The sequence below is a fragment of the Salvia splendens genome, chromosome 8, assembly GCF_004379255.2.
Source record: "Salvia splendens isolate huo1 chromosome 8, SspV2, whole genome shotgun sequence".
NCBI classification, from domain to species: Eukaryota; Viridiplantae; Streptophyta; class Magnoliopsida; order Lamiales; family Lamiaceae; genus Salvia; species Salvia splendens.
Window position 1 is genome coordinate 9654312 of NC_056039.1, and position 23150 is coordinate 9677461.

Below are 23150 nucleotides of genomic sequence, written 5' to 3' on the forward strand. Positions count from 1 at the left end.
ATGGATTTGTACACCACAATAGAATTGTTTGAGAGGCGATGCTCTTCTGCTCCGCTGCTCCCATCACCACACGCCTCTATATAAACTCCCAAAATCGCTGCCGCAGTTACCTTTTCAGAAAATTCATCACTGCGAATTCCCCTAGATTCAATTTCTCCCCACTCTCAATCCCTCTCTCACCGCCTCTCCGTGCAATGGCGGTCGGAACCTGCGCTATCTCCTCCGACGATGTCATCGTCAAGTCCCCAACTGACCGACGCCTCTACAGATTCATACAGCTGCCTAACGGTCTCTGCGCGCTGCTCGTCCACGACCCCGAGATTTACTCAGGCGAACCCTCTGGAGACGGAAAAACGGAAGACGAAGATGAAGAGGAGGATGAGGATGACGAAGAAGATGATGAGTACTCCGAAGAAGAAGAAGAAGGTAGCGATGAGGATGATGACGAGGATGATGAAACTGAGGAAGTGAAGAAAGGCCCAACGCAGAAGAAGGTCAGTTTTTGTAATGGATGGTTTCGAATTGGAATCTGAAATGTTGCAGTTTTACTTATCGGCTTGTATCGTTGCTGGTCTAGTGAAGGTTTAATTGTCTTTTGATTGTTTGTTTGCAGGCAGCGGCGGCAATGTGTGTAGGCATTGGGAGTTTTTCGGATCCTTATGAAGCACAGGGGCTGGCGCACTTTCTAGGTTGCTTTTCGCAATTCTGTGCATTTGAATTGATTCTTAGGAAGGATAGTTAAGCAAATAATACATTGGTTTTGATATGATAACTGATTGTAAGATTGACAGCTTACCCTTTTGAACCTTTAACTTATTCAGATAGGATACTGTTGGGAAAGTGGTAGTAACTGAAAAGAAAGTGGTAGTAACTGAAAAGAAAGCAGTAGATGGCAAATTCAAAGCTAGTAAAATGCTTATAATAGCAATAACTACTACCTCCACCCAAAAAACGTATAGTTCAGTTTTTTGGTATCCCCAAAAATATACTAACACTTTCCTTTTAGAACATGACCCTTCACTCTACTTTATATTTCAATCTCTACTCTAGAAGTCAGTTAACCGATGTCCTTAAATTTATGCTTGTAATATCATGTGATGTGAGTCATGCTCTTGTTTTATACTGGATGGAAATAAAAGTACAGTTGTACAGGTTTCCACATAGATTTTCAAATAATGTATATTTGGAGAGTTCTAAGATGGATTTAGGGAAAAGCAAAAATGGTATGAGTAAAGTAAGGTCACAATCTGTACTTCTTAATCTAGTGCATGGACTGACGATGGTTGTGTAAAGGGTTCTTTTTTTAGCATAGATTAGAACAATTTATTAACTGGGCATAACTAGAGCGGCAAATAGGAGAAACTTATTTCTCATGTTTTATTGCAGAGCACATGCTTTTCATGGGGAGTACCGATTTTCCAGATGAAAATGAGGTTTGTGAATTGAATTTTACCTTATAAGTGACTTTACATGTTGGATAAAAAGTTTTGCAATTCGTAGTTGTTGAACCTCCCACATACCTCTCAATTAGGCAAAGGAAAGTAAAGCAAAGCCTGAAACCTTAGGCATGCATTTCGAGGACCACTTTCCAGTAATTTGCTATGCTTTTTTGCATACCATTGTGAATTTGTGATCCAGGTCTTCCTCAATTGCTAATCCATTTGGTTGCTATTTTCACTATCATAAAAGAGGATTTTGAATTGTTCAGGTAACTAGTTGTATGAAAACTGATCATTTGACAACTGTAGCTGTTCCTGACCCTAGCCACCTCAGATACTGTATCCGAAAACAAAATCTGTTCCACATGGCCTTCTCTCTTCTGCTCAAATTACCTCCATTTTCTTTCTGAAAATGTCCTCTTAAAATGCTTTATATGGTTCAGACCTTCCTTTGCCCCTGACCTACGGCTCTCTTCATTCAGCTCCACATATTCCAGCAGGTGGAATAGATCGAGTAGAGGACTATGTGTAGCTTGTTTGCTAAATAGAAACATAGGTAACTCAGGGGCAGAGCAATGTGGTGTGGTGAGGGTTAAGATTAAATTAAAATTATAATTTGTAAAAAAGTATTATTATTTAATTTGTTAAATTTTTTATTGCCAGTTTAGTGATTTTAAGCTAAGATTGTAATTTGTAAAAATATACTGTATTATTATTCAATTAGTTAAATTTGACAGTTAATGAAGTTTTCCATGTCTGAGCTTTAAACCTATGACTAATTCATTTCTATATCTTTGTTCTATGGTTAATATCATTAAAGTATAATAAAAATATGATTTTTAGAGATTTGTTAAATTTCTATAAGTTGATTTTAATATTTGTATTCATTTCAAAAGACATGTAATTAAGTAGGCTATGAAATGTTGTCTTAGGCCCCGGGACCCCATCGTAAAAGGTCTGGCTCCACCACAGGGTAAACTCGTTGAGATAATGGTATGGAACACATGAATAAATTATTGGTTTGTCTTAGTCCTTTAGTTTTGTTCACCAAGAAATACGACATAACTGTTTTTAGCAAAAATTATAGTGACAACATTTCATATGAATTCTCAAAAGATGACATGTTACCAACTTTGGGTTCTACCACTACTCACTATTCGAAGCCTTTTTAAATCATCATGAGCGTACATATTAACTTACTATTCTAAGCCATTTGTAGCGTGGAACATTTTTTGGGATTTTTTCTGTTATGTATCAATCAATACCTTTTTATTAACAAATGGGATCTTTGGTCTCTTCTTATGTACTCAAGACAAAAAATTAGCTTCTCAATTGACTCTTCTCTTGTCTAGTATGATAGTTACTTGTCTAAGCATGGAGGCTCATCAAATGCGTATACAGAGACTGAGCATACCTGCTATCATTTTGAGGTCAAGAGGGAGTTTCTTAAGGGTGCTTTGACAAGGTAAACTTCAAGGGCTCTTGCACTATTACATGTTTCTTGGTTTTCCTTGAACAAGACAGACTAGTCTTCTTTTATGTAGTGGATAGGATGGATCATCAATTGTTTCCCATTATCTTTCCTCATTTATATTCATTGAAGTAGAAGATACTTCTAAAATAGTGCAGTTTATTTGCTTAAAAATTCTACATTGCACATTTAATAACCTATAAGAGGGTTACTGATCATCACATCTATGAGGCATAATTAAGTTTCTCCTTTGGTATGGTGGTTAACGAAGATTGACAGTATGATTGTTCTTGTTTTGTTTGATTTTCAGGTTTTCTCAGTTCTTTTCTTCTCCTTTGGTAAAAGCTGAAGCCATGGAAAGAGAAGTGTTAGCTGTAGATTCAGGTTGGTGCATATCTTGTATCCTGAAAATGATTCTTACTCACAATTCCATTGACTTCTTTATCTTCCTTTGAAGCTCAATTCGTGTTGTTTTAATCAGTTAATTTGTTGCAGAATTTAATCAAGTTTTACAAAATGATTCATGCCGCTTGCAACAACTGCAATGCCATACATCAGCCCCTGGTCATCCTTTCAATCGGTTCTTTTGGGGTATGTTCACATGCTATTAGTTGTCATTTTACTCTGCACTAAGCTTTCTTTGTGGTTATATATTGGTTGATAGAATTCCCAGTTCAATCTTTTTAGGGAGTAAGAAGAGCTTGGCTGATGCCGTGGAGAAAGGTGTTGATTTAAGAGAACGTATTCTGAAACTATACCATGATAGTTACCATGGTGGATCAATGAAACTAGTAGTCATTGGTGGAGGTAAGTTTTCTCATTTTGTTTCACATTAACTGCAATTTATGTGGGTGATATGCTGTTTGTCAAGGTGTTGACAATATACTGTTGTATTAACTTGCAGTTTTGCACTTTCCTGTTACTTGAATGGTTTTATATTTTTCTGTGAGAATAATATCATACAACTATTTTTGAAATGGTTAAAACTCGTGTATCTAAGAACTAATTGAGAAATGCTAATAAAACAGTATTTGTGGTGGTGGGGGGGGGGGGAATGAGTCCCCTGTTTGAATCAAATGGGATCAGCATATGATCTTTGCTTTATACCGATGAGAATGATGTGATTGTGAAATTTGTAGATGTGTTGATCAGTAAGGGTTTATTTTGGATTCTTAGTACCATGATGGAATTTAAGGAGGGCTTGAGTCCTTGACTATGTTGGCACTTGGCTATGGACTACAAAGCATTTTCATTTGATATTATGGAAGCAGAATCTTGTGTGAGAATTAAGTGCCTGTTATCTTCTTTTAACTATTATATCTATTTCCTGCAGAGCCCCTTGAAGAACTTGAAAGTTGGGTCGTTGAGTTATTTAGCAGTGTTAAGAAAGGTCTTCAGGCTAAGCCAGAGATGGGTTTAGATATTTCTATTTGGAGAACTGGCAAACTTTACTGGTTGGAGGCAGTTAAAGACGTTCATGTCCTTGATTTATCCTGGATATTGCCTTCATTGAGGAAAGATTACATGAAGAAAGCTGAAGATTACCTTGCCCATCTGCTTGGACATGGTAAGATGGTCTTCTGCTGTCTACCTTATTATGGTTGATTTTTGCTCTTTAAGAGTAAGAAATGATGACTTTTCATGACCTTTGTTTTGTATATTTCAGTTTGAGTCCCTTGAATTCTTGATATGAATAAAATGTTTGTACTCGTACACTCTAAAAATGAAGCAGCTTGATACTATTTTGATGATGCAAGTTGTTCTTTTTGTCAACAGTTACTTTTTTCCATTTACTCTTTTCTTTTTGGTTGCAGCATGCCTGTAAAGTTTCCATTAACCAACCAATCTCGAACTCTTTTATTTCCTGACCTTGAAATTTCTTAATTTATAATATTGATGAGATCCGCATGTTAATAGCTTCAAATAGGGCACTGCAGGAGTAGTAATTTACTTAATTGACAACTGAAGTTGCTACCTTGTCTTTGAAAGACAGTAGAGATGTAGATTATTGGTCAGGGTTTGACTTATTGAAACAAAATAACCTGAAGATGTGAGAACTGAGCAGAGACGGTGAATAAAATTTTGTGCACAGCACATGTAGTTTCAAGGAATCTCGCATGGCTTTCTATTGAGGATGTCGTCCCCTGATCTTTCTTACTACATGGGTCGCCTTATTTAGACCTTTTTGACTGCCTTGTCATGTTTGTCATCTCTCCTCTTTCATTGACTTTACGTATAGCCTCTCAGCCAATGGGATGGTCTTACCTTTCGATGGAATTTAGTAAATCAGGTGGTATACAAGTTGTTAGCGTTTTATTATTGCATATCTATCTCGATATGCAAAGACCAAGAGATTGTGAATTGCTGAGGCTTGTTATTTTGTGTACATAGATTGTTCATTCCCTAGTTTGTGAGTCCACCTATTGCTTATTAATGCATTAATATTCTTATGGTTGGGCATTATGTTCTGACATGTTAGGGTACTAATAACATGATTGCAGAGGGCAGAGGAAGCATACATTTTCTCTTGAAAGCTAGAGGCTGGGTAACTTCTATATCTGCTGGTGTTAGTGACGAAGGGATGCATCGCTCCTCCATAGCATACATCTTTGGCATGTCTATACACCTCACGGACGACGGCCTGGAGAATGTAATTTATTTTTCCCTACTTTTTGCAATGAAAAATGATTCAGAAAAATACAAGTTAACGAATATGTTTTCTTGAAATGGAACAGTTTTGAATTATATGATTATATCCTAATATCCATAATTTTGTGTGTTTCGTCTTTCGAAAATTGCAATAAGAAAGGACAAAAAGTTAAAAATATCCTCCTTCAGAATATAGTCATTTTTTTCGTAAGTACCCTTGTTAACTGCACCACTTCCTCCCTCTCCATTTCTACTTAAAAGTAGACAACCATTCTTGTTAAATGGAGCAATAGGTATTCTATGATAATATAGTTGTAATTGTAACTGTTAATTGGATTTGTTTCAAATATTTCAATTGGGGCACCTCCTATAGAGACTATGAACCATGCTTCTTTGCCCATACAATAATGGTTCCTTTATGCCGATGCTTCTTTACCATACAAAAAATGCTTCTTTGGTGTTAATGCTTTTTATGTATTACTACAATAATGCTTCTTTTTATTAGTATTACTACTGTTCGTCACACACAGATCAATGGTCCAAATTGGTTTTAAGTACAAGGAGAAAGTTTTTATTTGATCATCTCCTATTTATATTTAAAATATCCAAAGAGCTTATTTATTTTTTAGTATAAACCTGTTGCATCTCATGATGTTCTTATGCTCTCTAGTATTGTCTTTACAATGCCTTTTGTTTTTCATAATCTGTCCTAGTCCTGGAAACTGCTTGCCGTTTAGTATTTTCTTTTGATGTCTATGATGTAGATCTTCGAAATCATTGGGTTCATCTATCAATATATCAAACTGTTGCATCAAGATTCTCCTCAAGAATGGATATTTAAAGAACTCCAAGATATTGGACATATGGAGTTCAGATTTGCAGAGGAGCAACCTCAAGATGATTATGCTGCAGAACTTGCTGGTATTTAATGTTTATAATAAATGTAGTTTCTAGAGTTTTATGTTTACATTGTCCCTCTAGCATGGTATTTGATTGGTATACTATGAAATTCCTGCTCAGCAGTTGGCTGCTAATAAAAAATAAATATCAAAGACCACCATCTATCAACTAGGAATACTATGCTTTATTCATAAAGTTGACCCATGATCCAAGACATAACCAAGCCTAGCCAACGATAAACTGGAATAACAGAATTAACATATGCTGCAGCCTTCTGCGCCTTCCTCTTGGTACACACACAAGAGCTGTTAGGTATTAAGGATGCTTTAACATATAATGCTGAAATGCTGAATGCTGAATGCTTTAGTTTTATTAGGATAAAGTATCCTGTATATTCTGTCCTGAAGTTGCTAAATACTTAAACCGTACTTATTTGCTATGCTCAATTGAGTTGAAATGCATGTGATTTGCCACGTGGAGGAGTTATATTTTGAAAAAGATTCCAATTTGATGCCATGAAAACATGGATGGTATCAGTTCTCAATGAAAATTTTTATTTGTTCTGTTCAGGTTTACCAAAATAGATTATTTTTGGCTTTTTTGATTGTTTAACTGAGGGATGATAAACTGATGGCATATATTATTGCAGCGAATTTGCTTGTCTTTCCTCCTGAGCATGTTATCTATGGTGACTACGCATATGAAGTCTGGGATGCTGAGATGATAAAATATATTCTGGAATTCTTCAATCCTGGAAACATGAGAGCTGATATTCTGACCAAGTCTTTGAAGAAGTCGCATGGTAGTAATCTCGTATACATTATTGTTGCTGTATTAGTTTTGATATTTGATTAGGCTTTGTGTTTCCTGAAATAGTTGTGTATATAAACACACACATATAGTTGAAAACAAAAAGTCATGGTGATTCTAGGAAGTTGATGGATAAGGCATTGGGCGGATCAAGGTGGTTGTTTGACCTGTGTGAAATTGCATCTATCACTCTAAATCTCCAGTGGTTTGACAATAGAACCTTATCAAGCTCAAAAATCTCCCTTAATTGTTGATTTAAGTAGATTTATCGACAAAGTAGATGAATATGGATTGCTGCTTCTGTCATACTAATTTTATATTGATTTGGTTTTAAATTGTCATTAGAAAGAAATGCTAACACTGATGGACTGAGCCAGTGTATAGGAGAAAGTAAGCTACTTCTGTAAATCAAGCAATAAATGGTCTAGTTCACATTAAATATCTTGTCATAAGCTTTGTGAATGTGATTTACTTCTTCATATCTTTGTTATTGATGCTCATCAGTTAATTGACCTAGGGCATAGACTTTGGCGTGTGACATTAAATTGAATTACCTATTTTTACATTCTGCTGCTATTTTCAGCTCACACTATACATATAATTGTTTCACATCCATGTCATGTCAGAAATTGCTAAAAGGGTATACCTTCGATAAATCATACAACCTCTGTCTACAAAAAAATAGTCTTGGATGTGGACGACATGAGTTATAATGCAAAATTGGTTAAGTAAGAGAGTCAGAGAGAAAAGGTGGTTGAAATGTTGTTAGTGAAAAATGGGACCCACCTCATTAGAGAGAAAAACTTACTATAAATACATAGATATTAATTTTGTTGGACGGTCCAAAATGGAAAAAGAAGACTATATTTCTTGGATGGAGGTAGTATATGTTTTCTTAACAACGCACATGGATCAAGTATCACTTTGTTGATGTCAACTTTTTACTGGAAAAGTTGCTCTCCTTAACTTTTCTGCTGGATTTCAGATATCCAACAAGAGCCATGGTTTGGATCCCGATATCTCGAGGAAGATATTCCACTTCATTTGATGGAGCTATGGAAGGATCCTCCAAAAATAGATTCCTCCTTGCATCTACCCTCAAAGAATGACTTCATTCCATGTGATTTTTCCCTACGTGTTGAGAAGGAATCTTGCCAATCAACAGATTCTGCATCTCCAAGATGTATACTTGACGAACCTTATATGAAGTTGTGGTATAAGGCTGACCAGACTTTTAAACTTCCTCGTGCTAATACATATTTCCGCATCACCTTAAAAGGAGGATGCAGTAATATGAGGAACGCTTTATTGACCGAGTTATTCATATTGCTCCTCAAAGATGAGCTTAATGAGATTATATACCAGGTCCTTTCTTTTGCTCTTTCTAATGATATGTTGTTTTGGTTTCTCTGTTGTAAATTGTTGGTCTAATAAATAATTAGAAGGCTTAATTACTTTATTTCAGGCTAGTGTTGCAAAATTGGAGAGCTCTGTTTCTCTTTATGGCGATAAGCTAGAGCTGAAGCTTTATGGTTTTAATGACAAGCTTTCAGTTCTCTTGTCGAAAGTTCTGGCAACAGTTAAGTCATTCTTGCCAAAGGATGACCGCTTCAGGGTACGTACTATATTTACTTTTTTGAAGAAAGATGAACCGGTAAAAAAGAAAATAACATCCTACTCTTGTATTTGAAATGCTGAGACAGATCTTAAGACTTATTTTTAATTGAAAAGAAGTTATATGCTATGCTAAGGATGGATAATTTTGATTAATATGTACTCTCTCATGTTTCTCATTATATATGTCCCATATAAACAACACTTCATCCTCTTTTTACTTTAATTTTAATTTAAAGTCTTGGGGAGTGGATGGCAGTGGAGATTGAATGTGAGATCTCTCCCTCTTACAAAGGAAGGTCCAGTACGTTGATCTCCAAAAGGGACACCATTTCATCCTCTATAGTCTATACATAAGTGATATCCTGAAATTTTAGCTACTGTAAATTTTCTATATCATCTTCGGATTTTATATGCAAGCTTACATCAGCTTTGTAACAGGTTGTTAAAGAAGATATGGAGAGATCTTTGAGAAACACTAACATGAAGCCTCTAAGTCATGCTTCCTATTTAAGATTGCAAGTTTTATGTCAAAGTTTCTGGGATGCAGATGAAAAGTTGTGCTTGTTAAATGACTTGTCTATAGCAGATTTGAGGGCTTTTGTTCCTGAACTTCTTTCCCAGGTTGGTAACAAGTTATGATAGTTGCATAACTCTATCTGAGTAAATGACTTGGATTTGGTACCATGGATTTTATATGCAAATTGGGGAAATATTTGGGACCTTGTTCAACCCTACTGAGGTTCAGAAGTTTTTTGAATGACTTAAAAGAGTTTTATTTTCCACAGTATAGGAAGACTAAAATCTATAATTTGAGACATTCAATTGGGAATCATCGTTTCATTACTAGATTGGAATTGATTATAACAACAATAATCTAAGCAGTGCTAAGAACATCATAAGTTTAAATGCTCTTGGAAACTTGGTCCTTTGTATGCTTCTCTGGAAACCATCTGTGCTAACATAAATGGGTTCACTTGATGCAAATCCAACACCTGAAATGTTTAACTTCAGACGGTGAACCAGGAGAGAAGGAACATAATCCTAATAAACAATTAGGAGAAATCAAGTCCAGAATCCTTGGATATGATTGTTAAAGAAAAGAGAGCCAGTATGTATATATATGTGTGTGTTGGTGTGGGTGTATTTCAGACTTTCAGTTGTATATATAGTACATTGGTAACTGTGAAAAACAATTTACTCCTGTGCTTGGTCTTTTTTGCTTGACGGTGTTTTTATGCAAATCAAGCCTCATTACAATTTATTGCCTCACCGTACCTTTCTCCAGTTTTGCTCAACAATATTCTTGCATTATGATAACTGTGTATGAGAACTCATATACTCAAAAGTACACAATGCATTCTGCGTGTATTTTAAAGCCAATTAGATTTGACCTATCCTCTATATCTGCAAACATGTTAGTAAGCTGACAGTGTTAGTTAAGTCAAAAGAGTACTTATTTTAGGTGTTTTTCTTAAGCAACTGATGTACTGTAATGAGATTTTTGGAGATAAAATTTGAATTATAAGTGTAGTATAAAGGAAATAAGGCCAGCTGACAGCTGAGATGTTACTCTGTTGACTCACTTGAGTCACGTCATAAATACCAGCATCACATGGAACCTAAACTACCGTCACTGGGAAATTAAAATTTGGTGGGTGTGGCAATTAGAATTCTCTTTATTGTTAACAATATAGCTTGAGTTCAGTTCTTGCCTCTCGGGTTACATGGAACAAATGCACTGATTTTAAAACCATAATCTTCTTTCCCTTCTTGCCTCTCGGGTTACATGGAACAAATGCACTGATTAAATATTAAGAGCGTGATTGACACTCCTAAGGACTGAGAATTTAGATTGAGAACACTTACAGCATTTTTTGTAATTTGTGCATGCAATTGTTTTTCCTCAAAGTGGTGATCCACTTAAGTTGTCTATGCTCAATTCTTTTTGCTTTTTTTTTGCAGCTATATATCGAGGGTCTTTGCCATGGAAATTTGCTGGAAGAGGAAGCTCATCGATTATCAGAGATATTCAAAGGCAATTTCTTTGCGCAGCCACTTCCGTATGATTTTAGGCATAAGGAGACTGTGATGTGCCTTCCTTCAAGTGCCGACCTTGTTAGATATGTCAAAGTGAAAAACAAGCTAGAAACAAACTCCGTGGTCGAGGTAACGTAAAAGCAACTTGAGTAAGCTTTGTTATATACTGTTAATGGCTGCTTAATACTTACGGTTTCTCATTTTATTTCCTTCCTTTCTTTTGTATTTTGCAGCTTTATTTCCAGATTGAACCCGAAGAAGGAACAACATTGATTAAATTAAAAGCACTCACAGACCTTTTTGACGAAATAGTTGAAGAACCACTTTTTAATCAACTCAGGTATGTAAAGTTGGACTGAACATATAACAAGTAGTATGAATATGATAGTTGTAAATTGTAATACTGTATACCTCCACTCATTATTGGCAAAAAAATTTGAATAACATGCAACAGTTTTGCCCCATCCCAAACCCCAGCACCCACGACAACAACAATACTTGCACATGTCAATCACGCAAAAATACACTTGCAAAAGGATTCACTAGCAGTCTCAGCTGCCTCGGGCAATAACTTAATTTATTATTGTTTATACAGAACGAAGGAACAACTTGGTTATGTTGTTGACTGTAGCCCTCGAGTAACATACCGCATTCTAGGGTTTTGTTTTCGTGTTCAGTCTTCGGAGTATGATCCTGTCCACTTGCAAGGGAGGATCGAGAACTTCATAAACAGCTTAGAAGAGTTGTTGGTAAGTAACCAGCCATAAATTCTTAGTCTAACGCTGATTTAGACAACAATACATGGACTTCAAAAGTTTCCTTGAGAAGACACAGAACATATTATTTGGATTTTATGGTGCATCTTTCCTATCTAACTATCATTTCCATGTCTCCTTAACAATTTAAAATCTGCATCTGATGTATTTTACTCTTAAGGCTTACTTATCGAGAACATGTTTCTTTTAATGTTGCTTATGTTGCAGAATGGACTTGACCATGATTCCTTCGAGAATTATAGAAATGGTTTAATGGGGAAGCTTCTTGAAAAGGATCCATCTCTTTCATATGAAACAAACCGTTATTGGGGTCAAATAGTCGATAAAAGGTAACCCATTACATCCTGCAGAAATTACTGTGCATCTCAAGGTAGTGAAGTGAAATGCTTGAGTGGGTGACCAACTGAATCTTGAACATTATTGTATCACTTTTTTTTGTGCAACACCCAATTGCCAATTTTGAATGTACTATCCAAAAAGCCCATGTCAAGAACTTTCTAATATCACCACTATACTTTGGTATTCTCATCGGATGTGGGTTCGAAAAAGTCACATACAAATGTGTGCATCAGTGCGTGACATTTCCCGCCAGTGGGGATATCAAGAAATATGTACAGTTAGAAAATGTGGGGGCCTTCCAACAATACCTTCGCTTTAACTATTGATTGTTGGACGAAAAAGTTGGTGGTCTGGGCTTTTGCAGGTGTTTGCCCTTGCATGATTTGAAGTTAGGATTTTTGACGTTGTGTATGACATGGGGCTGCAAAAGCTCTGGCTATCCAACCATGAGACCTTTTTAGTCTATTGATGGTTTGCTGCATCCTGAATGTGATAGTAGGGATCCTGGATGCATGCTGTAGCCTGTAGACTGATGTTAATGTCAGTTTGAGATGGAGGTTTGATTGAATTGTCAATTTAGACTCATTTGCGTCAATTTTTTATGGTGTTTCCGCACATATTCTTTTCATGCTTAAAAAGTTTAGTTTATATGCTGAATATCCTTATCTGCATGTCATATAGATAGTACTCCCTCCGTCTGGTGCTCGAACATCGGCTCGAGGCATTTTCTCTACCCCTTCTTACCCTGAAAAAACAGGGGCACCTTACATTCTTGAACCGATAACCATCTTTCGGCTAACCTAGCCTGGATATGCACTCTTTCCTTTTTAGTCCGTCCCACAAGAATATGCACTTTTTAATTTTGGAAACTCTTTTCTCTCTAATGAGGTGAGACCATTCTACACTAACAACACTTTAATTGTCTTTTCTCTCTACCTCTCTCTTACTTTACCAATTTTGCATTAAAACCCGTGCCGAGCCCAAAGTGCATATTTTTTTAGGACGGAGGGAGTATCTCATTTCGATCAAGAATCAAGCTTCATTACTAGGATATGCGTGAACATCATAGTTTGAAAGCACTAGGGAATATCAACTGCATTAACGACCTCTGCCATTGGCTCTCAGGTATATGTTCGACTTGTCCGAAAATGAAGCCGAGGAACTGAAGGACATCAAGAAGGAAGATATCATCGAGTGGTATCGCACTTATTTAAGACAACCCTCACCCAAGTGTCGGAGGCTTGCAATCCATGTGTGGGGCTGCAACACTGATCAGAAGGATGCAGATACACAAACTGGAGCTCAGGTAATTAAAGACCTCGAAGAATTTAAGAAGTTGTCTCAATATTATCCGAGCCTCTGCTGAAAAAAAAATCAGCGTTGAACATTTTAAAATTTTGCCTCGACCAATAAAAACGATCAACATATGAGATGATTGTTGATCATCAAACAAAGGTGAGTTACATGTAGTTTACCAAACTTAGTATAAAGATTGAAAGTTTGTGCTATGATGATTGGGTTGTCATTTATGATTATACAGCAATATTTAAATTTTTTTGCCAAAAATTGTTAGGTTATGATTACATTTGATTGTTTTATGTTGCCAAAAGAAGAGACTAGTTCTGTTCTATATGATGAGCTATTTATATGAGCCATAAGATCTTACATGATTAAAAGCTCAGTAAGAATCCCCTCTGGCCTACCATAGATGTCAAATTTTTCTTTTTAGTTTGTCCCATAAAAAATGTTACATTTCATTTATTGGAAAAAAAATATCTTTTATATTAATTTAAATATAATATTTTCTTTCTCCACTTAATATATAAAATTATATCTCCTAAAATATCAAATCCCGTGCCACTAGTCAAGTGTGCCATTTTTTTTGTGAGATATGGAGTAATTCATAAGATAGATTTTAAAATGCGTGTAAGAGTAGGTCCTATGTGTACGTATTGTTTTTAGTTAAAATGAGTAGGTCCTATATTTTTAATGCATCTGCCATATGTCTTGCAACGAAGTTCATACATAAAATTACATGGCACGAAATGTGGTGTTGTCGTTAGGTGACTGAAAAACGTGTGGCATGTGAAGTGATAACATGGTAGGTCAAAACTAAAAATATAATTGATCATGCCTCACTTTCATTCTTCCAAACAAAACTATATTTGTCTCCGATATAATTGGTGTAAACCAAATGAATTCTAGAGAAAAACATTTCTATGATATAAAGCGTCAGCATATCTACGCCCATTGATATTTGACATATATTGGAGGTGAAGAACGTGAAAATCGTTCTTAGAATGAATGCTTCTTCTACCTCTTACATTCGGGTTTGGATTCCCTATTGTGGCTCCAAGCACATCAGAGGTTGTTGTTACATACAACATACTCCTGCCGTGCTTGGAGCCACAGCAGGGGATCCAAGCCCCTTACATTCACTAATTAATAGCGTGTTTGCATAAAAGTATACTCCATCCGTCATTTATAGTCTCATTTTGACTCGACACAATTTTTAAGAAATTATTTGAAGTTGTGAATAAAAATGGAAAATGAGTTAGTGGAAAATGGACTCCACTTTTATATATTAATTTTATAATAGAATATGAGTGTTATGAGTTAGATGATTGGTGAGTCTCCTTACCCTCGCTATTCCAACACCCCAGCCTTACTCGGTAGGGGTCTCTCCTTGAGGTACCCATTTGAGTGGCTTAAGTATGGGCTCCAAAGAGCTTAAGGCAGCCGGGTTGGTTGTCCTCTCCCGATCCATCCTTCTGAGTGGCTTGATATAATCCTCATTCTTGATTTGAGATTGACGATGGATCAACCTGAAATGCGGCAGATGTTTGGATTTGTGTGGATGAATGACTCCACAAACGGGATTGAGGAACCATCTTATAAGTCATGGATGGAATGATTGACGCCATAAACAAGTTTGAAAGTTCGTTTGGTAAGTCAAATAAAAGTTGTTTTAAGAGAGAACTCATGAGAGATAACTCAAAAAAACATTACTGATAAAAGTTCTCTTTTTTATTCAATAATAAGGCTTTTATGTAGATAAAAAAATCTAAAATATAAGGTAAAATAAAACTACAAGAAAATAAACTATGAAGAAATAAACTGGAACGAAACTATAATGGGTAGAAGAAAAGAATATCAAAATCAATTAATACATTTACATCTCCTTATTCTTTACCAAACAGTTCATATATTCTTCAAATTTTGGCCCAGTTGCATATAATTAAATTATTTGTGTAATTATAGAGTTCAACTTCATGAATAAATCATGTTATACATCTTTATATTTTTTTGGCTACATTTCTTGTAATCAGTCCAACATGCACTTCATTGAATCTTGAATTGTTGACCATTGGTTTGCGTCATGGCTCTCTTTGAGTGTGATGATTTCGATATACCGTTGCATATCGAAATTCGGTATATACAGTAAATTAAGATATATACAGTAAAATATAAATATAATTATAGGGTCCTGTTAGGTTGAGATTTTTTAGCTTAATTGAGAAATGAGATGCAATCTCAGCCACTAATCCACAAGATTAACGACATGTCAACAGCTATCACATTATGTCAACACGGGGGTATAAGTGTCATTTCGTGTTTTAATGTGTCGGATTGTTGACATGGCTTGTATGTCTAGTTGACATGACTTATAATTGTTGTTGACATGGTTTCTATGTGCAGTTGACATGGTTGTACTTGTAGTTGACATGACTTGTAACACAGTTGACATGGCTTGTACGTGTAGTTGACACGATATGTACCGTAGTTGACATGACATGTCAATATTTTATACAATCTCATCTACCAAATTGGTATTTTATGGATATGTCTTACGAAGCTCAAGGTATGTTCTCATGCTAATTCCACAAATGTCAGCAAAAAACATCCCATAATGTATTCATAAATTTCAGAGAAATGTCACTAGCAACGCAAATGTCAATATGTCAACAGACCTCCAAAGGCACCTACAAAATGTCATCCTAAATTTTCATCTTCAATTCACAATGTCAACAAACCAGCATCTCCTACATTTCAACATGTCAACAGCAATGTCTACAACTGAAGTTTCAGTATAATGTCAACAGCAAATTTGTTCACCCAAAAACCAACAGCCAATGCCGCAGATTTTCAACAAATAAACAACATCCGAGAAACGCCGCAGAGATAGATTTTCATGGGATTTAGGGATTTAACATTGAAAGATGTGGAAGACTTGTTCTGTTGTTCACAATAGAAGGCCACAAATTCGACGTACTCGCCGCCGCCGCGCAGCGCGCAATCCAAATTAGCGCCGCCGAGGAGTATAAGGCAAAATTCGCCGCATCAGGAACATGATCGGCCGCTGCCGCCGCAGCTGCCGGAGGAATTCAGGAGGGCGATCGAGGAGATGGCGCGCGGGAAGGAGCTGACGGCGCCGGCGACGTTGGTGATTCAGAAGGAGCTGTTCCGCACCGACGTGAGCAAAAACCACAACCGCCTCTCGATCCCGGCGAGCCAGATCAGCGACGGCTTCCTGACGGAGGAGGAGCGGCGCCGCCTCAGGGCGAGGAGGAAGGGCCGCGTGGACGTGAGGGTCGTGGATCTGCGTCGGTGATTTGGGAAGGAGAGGGAGAACACAAGCTGAACAACCCATTTTAAACGTGAAATTACCATTCCGCCCTTTTATAATTAATTAATCTAAAAATATTTTTCATGTGGCAAATTCTGGACCACTCATTTAATAAAAATGAGTGGCTAATATTGCATCTCATTTCTCAATTAGCCTAAAAAATCTCAATTGATCATGGACCTATAATTATATATAAAATATATTTTATATATTTTAAATTATAAAATATATTGTGAAATATAAATATAATTATAAATAAAATATAAATAATATTCTAAAAACTCAAATTATCTATTTTCATTGATGTTGAAAGTGAGGTATACCGCAAAAGTATGGTATACCGAAAACGAAGTACGGTATCGGTATGGAATTTCGCCATACCGAAAATAAGGCATATCGAACTGTTCAGTACACTGAAAATTTTGGTAAAATAAATGTATGATTTTTTCACATACCGAACTTTCTGTAAGGTATACGGTATGGTGGTTTCGGTAATATATACTGTACCTACTGTCCCTGGTTATACTCTATGCTATAGGAAATGGATGACATGTTTGGTCACATACATTGTGACAGACTCCTATATTCCTTTCATTATGATATATTTGTATAAGTTGATATAAGAAAATAAAATGCGAATTTTGTTTTATTTTTCTTCGTTGTAATAAAAATAAAATTTCCGTGCTATGTGAAAACATCATAAGATTGATATGGCGCTTTCATAATACTAGTAAAAGTATGTTCCTACTTTATGTTTTATGCCGACAGAAGTGATTTTAATAGTTTCATATAATGTGGATATGAATTAATTCCGTGATTTTAGCATAAAATCCAAAAGTTGCACTGCGTAAGTCGCGTGACATAATATATTTTGTGAGTGAAATAAGTGTTTGTTTAACTAACATGAATACATGATATGTATGACCACAGGTCCACTACTAATCAACACCGACATATTCGTGAAAATAGAGGCATCCCATTTTCATAATAAACCGATAATAATAATGATAATAATAATAATAATGTTGTAATATATGGAATATAATATATGCAATTTACGTGCATTCTTATTATTAATAAATTTAGGAATACCTCATATTTGGGCCGGGTTCATACATATACTTTAAGTTTCAACGTTTAATTTTGAGTAGAGTATACAATAGTACTAGTATTAGTTATATTTCTAGACATTGAAGAATTAGAATCTTGAAACTTCTTATGTAGAAATTAAGAATAACATCTATTAAAAATCACAAATGGCCTACTTTAAAACAAATAAATGTATGGTATAATAAAAAATTAAACAAAGATCCCATCTTATTTAACACTAATGAAAATTGGTAACCCATTTTAGGTAGCTGATAAAAGTACAATGACCTAGTATTAGTTTAAAACGTATCTCATGTAACATAGATTCTGAAGTGGAATTAATTAATTCACTAAAATACTTTGAGAAGACTAATTAAATTATATTTAAGCAAACATTGATAATTAAAATACATAACATATGGTTGTAATCTAAATTCCGAGTAGTAAAAAAGATGCATGTGACGAGGACCTACAACACAGAGCAGTAGGTGCGTGGCACCCCAACCAAAGCCAATCAGACTATTACCATTTATGCCCTATTTTCTAATTCACAATTTCTCTGCCAAATTAATATTTTGCCCTTTATTATTCAGAACACATCATATGCATAGTAAAATCGAATAATACAATGATAATAAATGCATCATTAAATGAGTAGGAGTATAACAAATTGGCCTGCATCATCGTGTTCTTCTCCTAGTAGTACTATCTATATATGTCCACCCTTTTCTTTGCTCACTCCAACTTAAAAAAATCATGATAAACATGTTTGTTATTGCACCAATAATTCTGTCCTGATTCATCACATACTTCTTCCCGTTGAGGCTGATTACGGAGGCTGGCAAAATGCTCACGCCACTTTTTATGGCGGCGGCGATGCATCCGGCACAATGGGTTCGATTTTACACCTAATTACACGATATAATATATGAAAGAGAAATGTTATGCTACATATCTTATCTCACGTGGTACTAATGTGAATGCATGCAGAAGGGGGGTGTGGGTATGGGAATCTGTACAGCCAGGGTTATGGTACCAACACGGCGGCACTGAGCACGTCGCTCTTCAATGACGGGTTGTCATGTGGCGCGTGCTTTGAATTGCAATGCAGCAAAAACGATCCTAGGTTCTGTTTGCCTGGCACCATCACCGTGACCGCCACCAACTTCTGCCCTCCAAACTTTGCATTGCCCAACGACAACGGCGGGTGGTGCAATCCCCCTCTTCAGCACTTCGACATGGCAGAGCCCGCCTTCCTCCAGATCGCCCAGTACAGAGCTGGCATTGTCCCTGTCACCTTTAGAAGGTCTCCCTTTTCACCATTAGTCAATATTAGTATGATATTGTCTGCTTTGAGTTAAATCCTCATGGTTTTATTTTTAGGACATTTTTCAAAAAGCCACGTAAATATCACTTAAATTACTTGTAACTTTACTTATTTTTGGACTTGATACGAGATTTGGTTTGCACTCCAATAATTGCTAACGATGATTGTAATTGCAGGGTGCCTTGTGTAAAGAAAGGTGGGATTAGATTCACTTTGAACGGACACTCTTACTTCAACTTGGTTTTGATCACCAATGTCGCGGGAGCGGGAGACATCCATGCAGTCTCGATCAAAGGGTCGAGAACAGGGTGGCAGTCAATGTCAAGGAATTTGGGGCAGAATTGGCAGAGTAACTCGGTGCTCAACGGTCAGAGCCTCTCCTTTCAGGTCACAGCCAGTGATGGTAGGACCATCACTAGCTACGACGTCGCCCCTTCTAATTGGGAGTTTGGTAAAACTTATGAAGGCGGCCAGTTCTAAAACTTCAAGCATTCAACTGCGGCAATTTTAATTTTGCTTACCTTTGTGTCACTGGTTTTAATTAATGTAACTAAATACAACACTTAATTTGCATGAACTAACTAACAACTCCGACTATATGGGCAACAAGTATGGACAGAGGATATTCACTTGTTAGCATACAATTTATTTTAAATGTTTTAAATATTCTACTAGTTCAGAATCTCTCATCATACAGTAGATGATTTTAATGGATCTAAGTGTTACATCACTTGTGGAAGTAAGAAGATATTTTTCACAATTTTCTCATCAAGGTTTCTTTTCAAAGTAAGAAGATATTTTTCACAATTTTCTCATCAAGGTTTCTTTTCAAACTAAAATAGATTTGAAACTCAATTTATAGGAATTTAATAAATCTCTTAAAATCATTTTTATTGAGTATAGTTTTCATGTTGATGTTAAAATAGAGAGGAATCGCAAATATCAAGACACAAATTTAGTAAGGAACAAATTCTCACTTCTAAAAATTTAAATAATCAAATCATAGTAATATTTTTAAAAATTATACTCCAATAAAGTTTTAAAATATGGATCTTGATCCCACCATGTAGATTTGCCAGTATTGTTAATGGTAGAGATTGGGTGAATATCGATTGTTGGCGAGACTTAAAGTACTTGTAATTTTGTCATCAAACTCGAGATTGTTATGATAGTATAATGTTTACATAATCAAAATGGTTAAATGGCCATACGAGCGAGACATGTATCATTATTGTGACATATGATTTCGAGCACAAATTCTATTGTTTTGGGTTCTTCCCTATCCTTTTAATTTGTAGTTAATTTTCATTTTATGATACCGATACTGTATGATTTATCAATATGTACAAACAATTTGCCTTCACAATTTGAATACATCCATTGATATAAATTCTAGATTCAACAAATTTTCTCCTCGCATTCTTCTATGTATATCTTCCCATGTTGTGTTTATTTTCAAAACTAACTATGAAATGCATCGTTGAAAGGGCGCTTGACGTTGGAAGAGGCTTCAAATTTATTTGTACACTAGTTTTAATTTAATTAATTGCCATGTGAACTGGGGAATGGGGTACTGCTGCTGACTAGCATGTTTGCCTTTTTAAAAAAAAAAGGAAAAATAAGCATGTTTAGATTTAGTAGTTATAAGGTGGTGCCTTTTGTTTAATTTAATTATAAAGTAACCCAATGTATGATTAATAGAGATTTGCACTCGATTATCTTACCCTATTGTGCTATTAGCCAGTTTTTGCAAATACAAATATGTGAATTTTTTTGTGTGATTCAATATATTAAATTTAAAAAACAAAGAAAGTGGGGGAAGATATTACATGAGGGTCAAGCCCTCTTCGGAACCTAACACACACAACATGAATACTTGGTGCGGGACAGCTATGGATAAGCTCATGGTCAGCTAAACTACGCCTTAACTTCAATCCTAAGCAAAACCATACATCTCGGTATTGATAGCATCTAGTCTTCTCCGATGACGGCTTGCGGGTGGTACTCCAACAGGGGCTCCCAAACTTGAGCTTTGACTTCCGCTGCGGCGTGTGTAGGGAAGAATTTTGTCGACCCTCGGGCTAAAGTGTCGTCTAATATGTGACCTCGTTCACATGACCGTGTCTACGCCTAGGGAGATGGTGATTTCCTCAAGGCGTTCTAGGACCGTTGACAAAGTGGTACATCGACCGGACCTTGACATGTTTGTTTATCATATAATCATTCCCCATTACCATCGGGTCGGAAAACTAGGGGCATTTTGGTATAGCATATCTCAAATGTAGGCCTTAACTTCCACTCAGTGCATGGAAAATGGCGAGGGAGATGGTGTTGTCTTCGAGGCATCTTCGGACCCTCTTCTTGGTGGAGCATTGACCGGACCTAATACGCGTGGCTCGCATGGCGCACAACGCACTTCAAAAATTACATGGTCCCCATCATTTTAGCATCATCAAGGCCAGCGTGGCTAAGGATGGACACGACAGTTCTTCAAAAATTACATGGTCCCCGTACAACTAGCGCCATGTGTGTAGCCAGTGGTTCTTGAACTTAGCCGTTGTCTTGTTGAACGCGCTTAGGGAGGTACCAGCGGTTCATATACTACATTGTTGGCGGTGCCTGAACTCGCTAGCAACTTACCTCATTTTATAATTCTATAATCGACATATATTATCATACAAGTAACGTACCTCATTTTTTTAAGAAAAAGTGTGTGGTTTAAGTTGCTTTGGTGATAATCATATATTTTTCATGTCTTCGATGAATCTTCCAAATAATGCTTTTAAAGATTGCTGTAACTCACATAAGGTTCTCTTAAAAAATAAAGGGATAACTGCTTTAAAAGTCACGAACTTTGCCCGAATTCCGGTTTTTTCCACGAGCTTTAAAATTGGCGTATAAAGTCACGAACTTTGCATTTAGTCGCCGATTTCCCATGATTATTTTTCCGGTGAAAGAGTGAGCTGACGTGTCGTATTTAATTGATGTGGCGCCTGGTGGCCGCTTACATGGGCAACATTTAGCGACTGTGAAATAAAAAAAATTAAATCTAAAAAATAAAATTTATAAAAAAACGAAAAAAACATCCCCCAACTCCCCAATTCGGCCACGTCCCCCAATTCTGTCTCCCCTCAATTCCGGTCGTCTCCTCCGACACAATCGACGCTCTACTACTTTCCGCCGCCAACTACACTCCGTCAACAGGGGTGCCGCTCAATTCCTACCGTCCTCGACCTATACCACCGCTCGCTCCTCCTACTTCGCACATACGCACCAGCCACCGCCGCTGGGGAACCAATAGCCCCCATCCACCGATTCTCTCTCATTTCCGTCGATCTATCTATCTAATTAAAAATTCAATGTAAATTATTGATCTTTGTATGATTTATAATTACTAGTATTAAATATACATTCTTTCGTCCAAATATGGAGCCGCCATTGTAAAGTGGTGTGTGAGGAGATGGAGATAGGCTTTGATGGGGTGGGCAGTAGCCGATTTTGGGTTCGGTGGAGTGGGTTGCCGCCATGGAAATCGGAGGTAATTGTTGCTGGAGATTGAGGTGTGAAGTAGACGAAGGAGTGGATTGATTGATTGTTCAATGGGCGAGATTGAGTGGGTTGATTTCGCGATAGATCAAGTCCAATTTGTCGAAGGAGTGAAATTAGAACGGCGAGGATGACGATTTCGTGAGTAGTTGCTTGAATTTGGAGAGAGGCGAGGATAAGTGTTTGATTTGGGGTTGAATTGTAGTTTTGATTTTAACCTAATTTTGCATGTTGGTGGACAAAACGACGTCGTTTTATCCATAAGAAACGACGTCGTTTTACGATTTTCCGATGCCGGACACGTCAATATTCAGGCATGCCACATAGGATTTTGAGTTTCCGGAAAACACAGGGTCGGGTCGGGTTGGGAAATATCAGACTAAATGCAAAGTTCGTGACTTTATACGCCAATTTTAAAGCTCGTGGGAAAAACCGGAATTCGGGCAAAGTTCGTGACTTTTAAGGCAGTTATCCCAAAAATAAAATATCTCCATCTGTAAACTCACTATAGTGATCCGGTGAA

The 23150-nt window shown here is 36.5% G+C and overlaps 3 protein-coding genes across 3 annotated transcripts; all 3 read left to right on the forward strand.

The window, feature by feature from the left end:
• Positions 1-32: 32 nt before the first annotated feature.
• On the forward strand, positions 33-13604 carry LOC121743847 (nardilysin-like). Its single transcript, XM_042137225.1, has 19 exons — positions 33-494; positions 614-689; positions 1387-1433; positions 2792-2904; positions 3221-3294; positions 3406-3501; positions 3598-3717; positions 4244-4477; positions 5412-5560; positions 6324-6480; positions 7109-7261; positions 8255-8634; positions 8735-8884; positions 9325-9507; positions 10849-11052; positions 11157-11263; positions 11519-11672; positions 11907-12028; positions 13164-13604. Exons 1-19 carry the CDS (start codon positions 39-41, stop codon positions 13402-13404), a joined length of 3216 nt encoding a protein of 1071 aa, XP_041993159.1. The 5' UTR covers positions 33-38; the 3' UTR covers positions 13405-13604.
• Positions 13605-16105: 2501 nt separating this feature from the next.
• LOC121745712 (B3 domain-containing protein At2g24670-like) lies at positions 16106-16650 on the forward strand. Its single transcript, XM_042139684.1, has 2 exons — positions 16106-16126; positions 16291-16650. The coding sequence occupies exons 1-2, from the start codon at positions 16106-16108 to the stop codon at positions 16648-16650; spliced, it is 381 nt and encodes a 126-aa protein (XP_041995618.1).
• Positions 16651-18697: 2047 nt separating this feature from the next.
• LOC121743848 (expansin-A8-like) lies at positions 18698-19561 on the forward strand. The gene is made up of 2 exons (XM_042137226.1): positions 18698-19060; positions 19258-19561. Exons 1-2 carry the CDS (start codon positions 18735-18737, stop codon positions 19559-19561), a joined length of 630 nt encoding a protein of 209 aa, XP_041993160.1. The 5' UTR covers positions 18698-18734.
• Positions 19562-23150: the final 3589 nt, after the last annotated feature.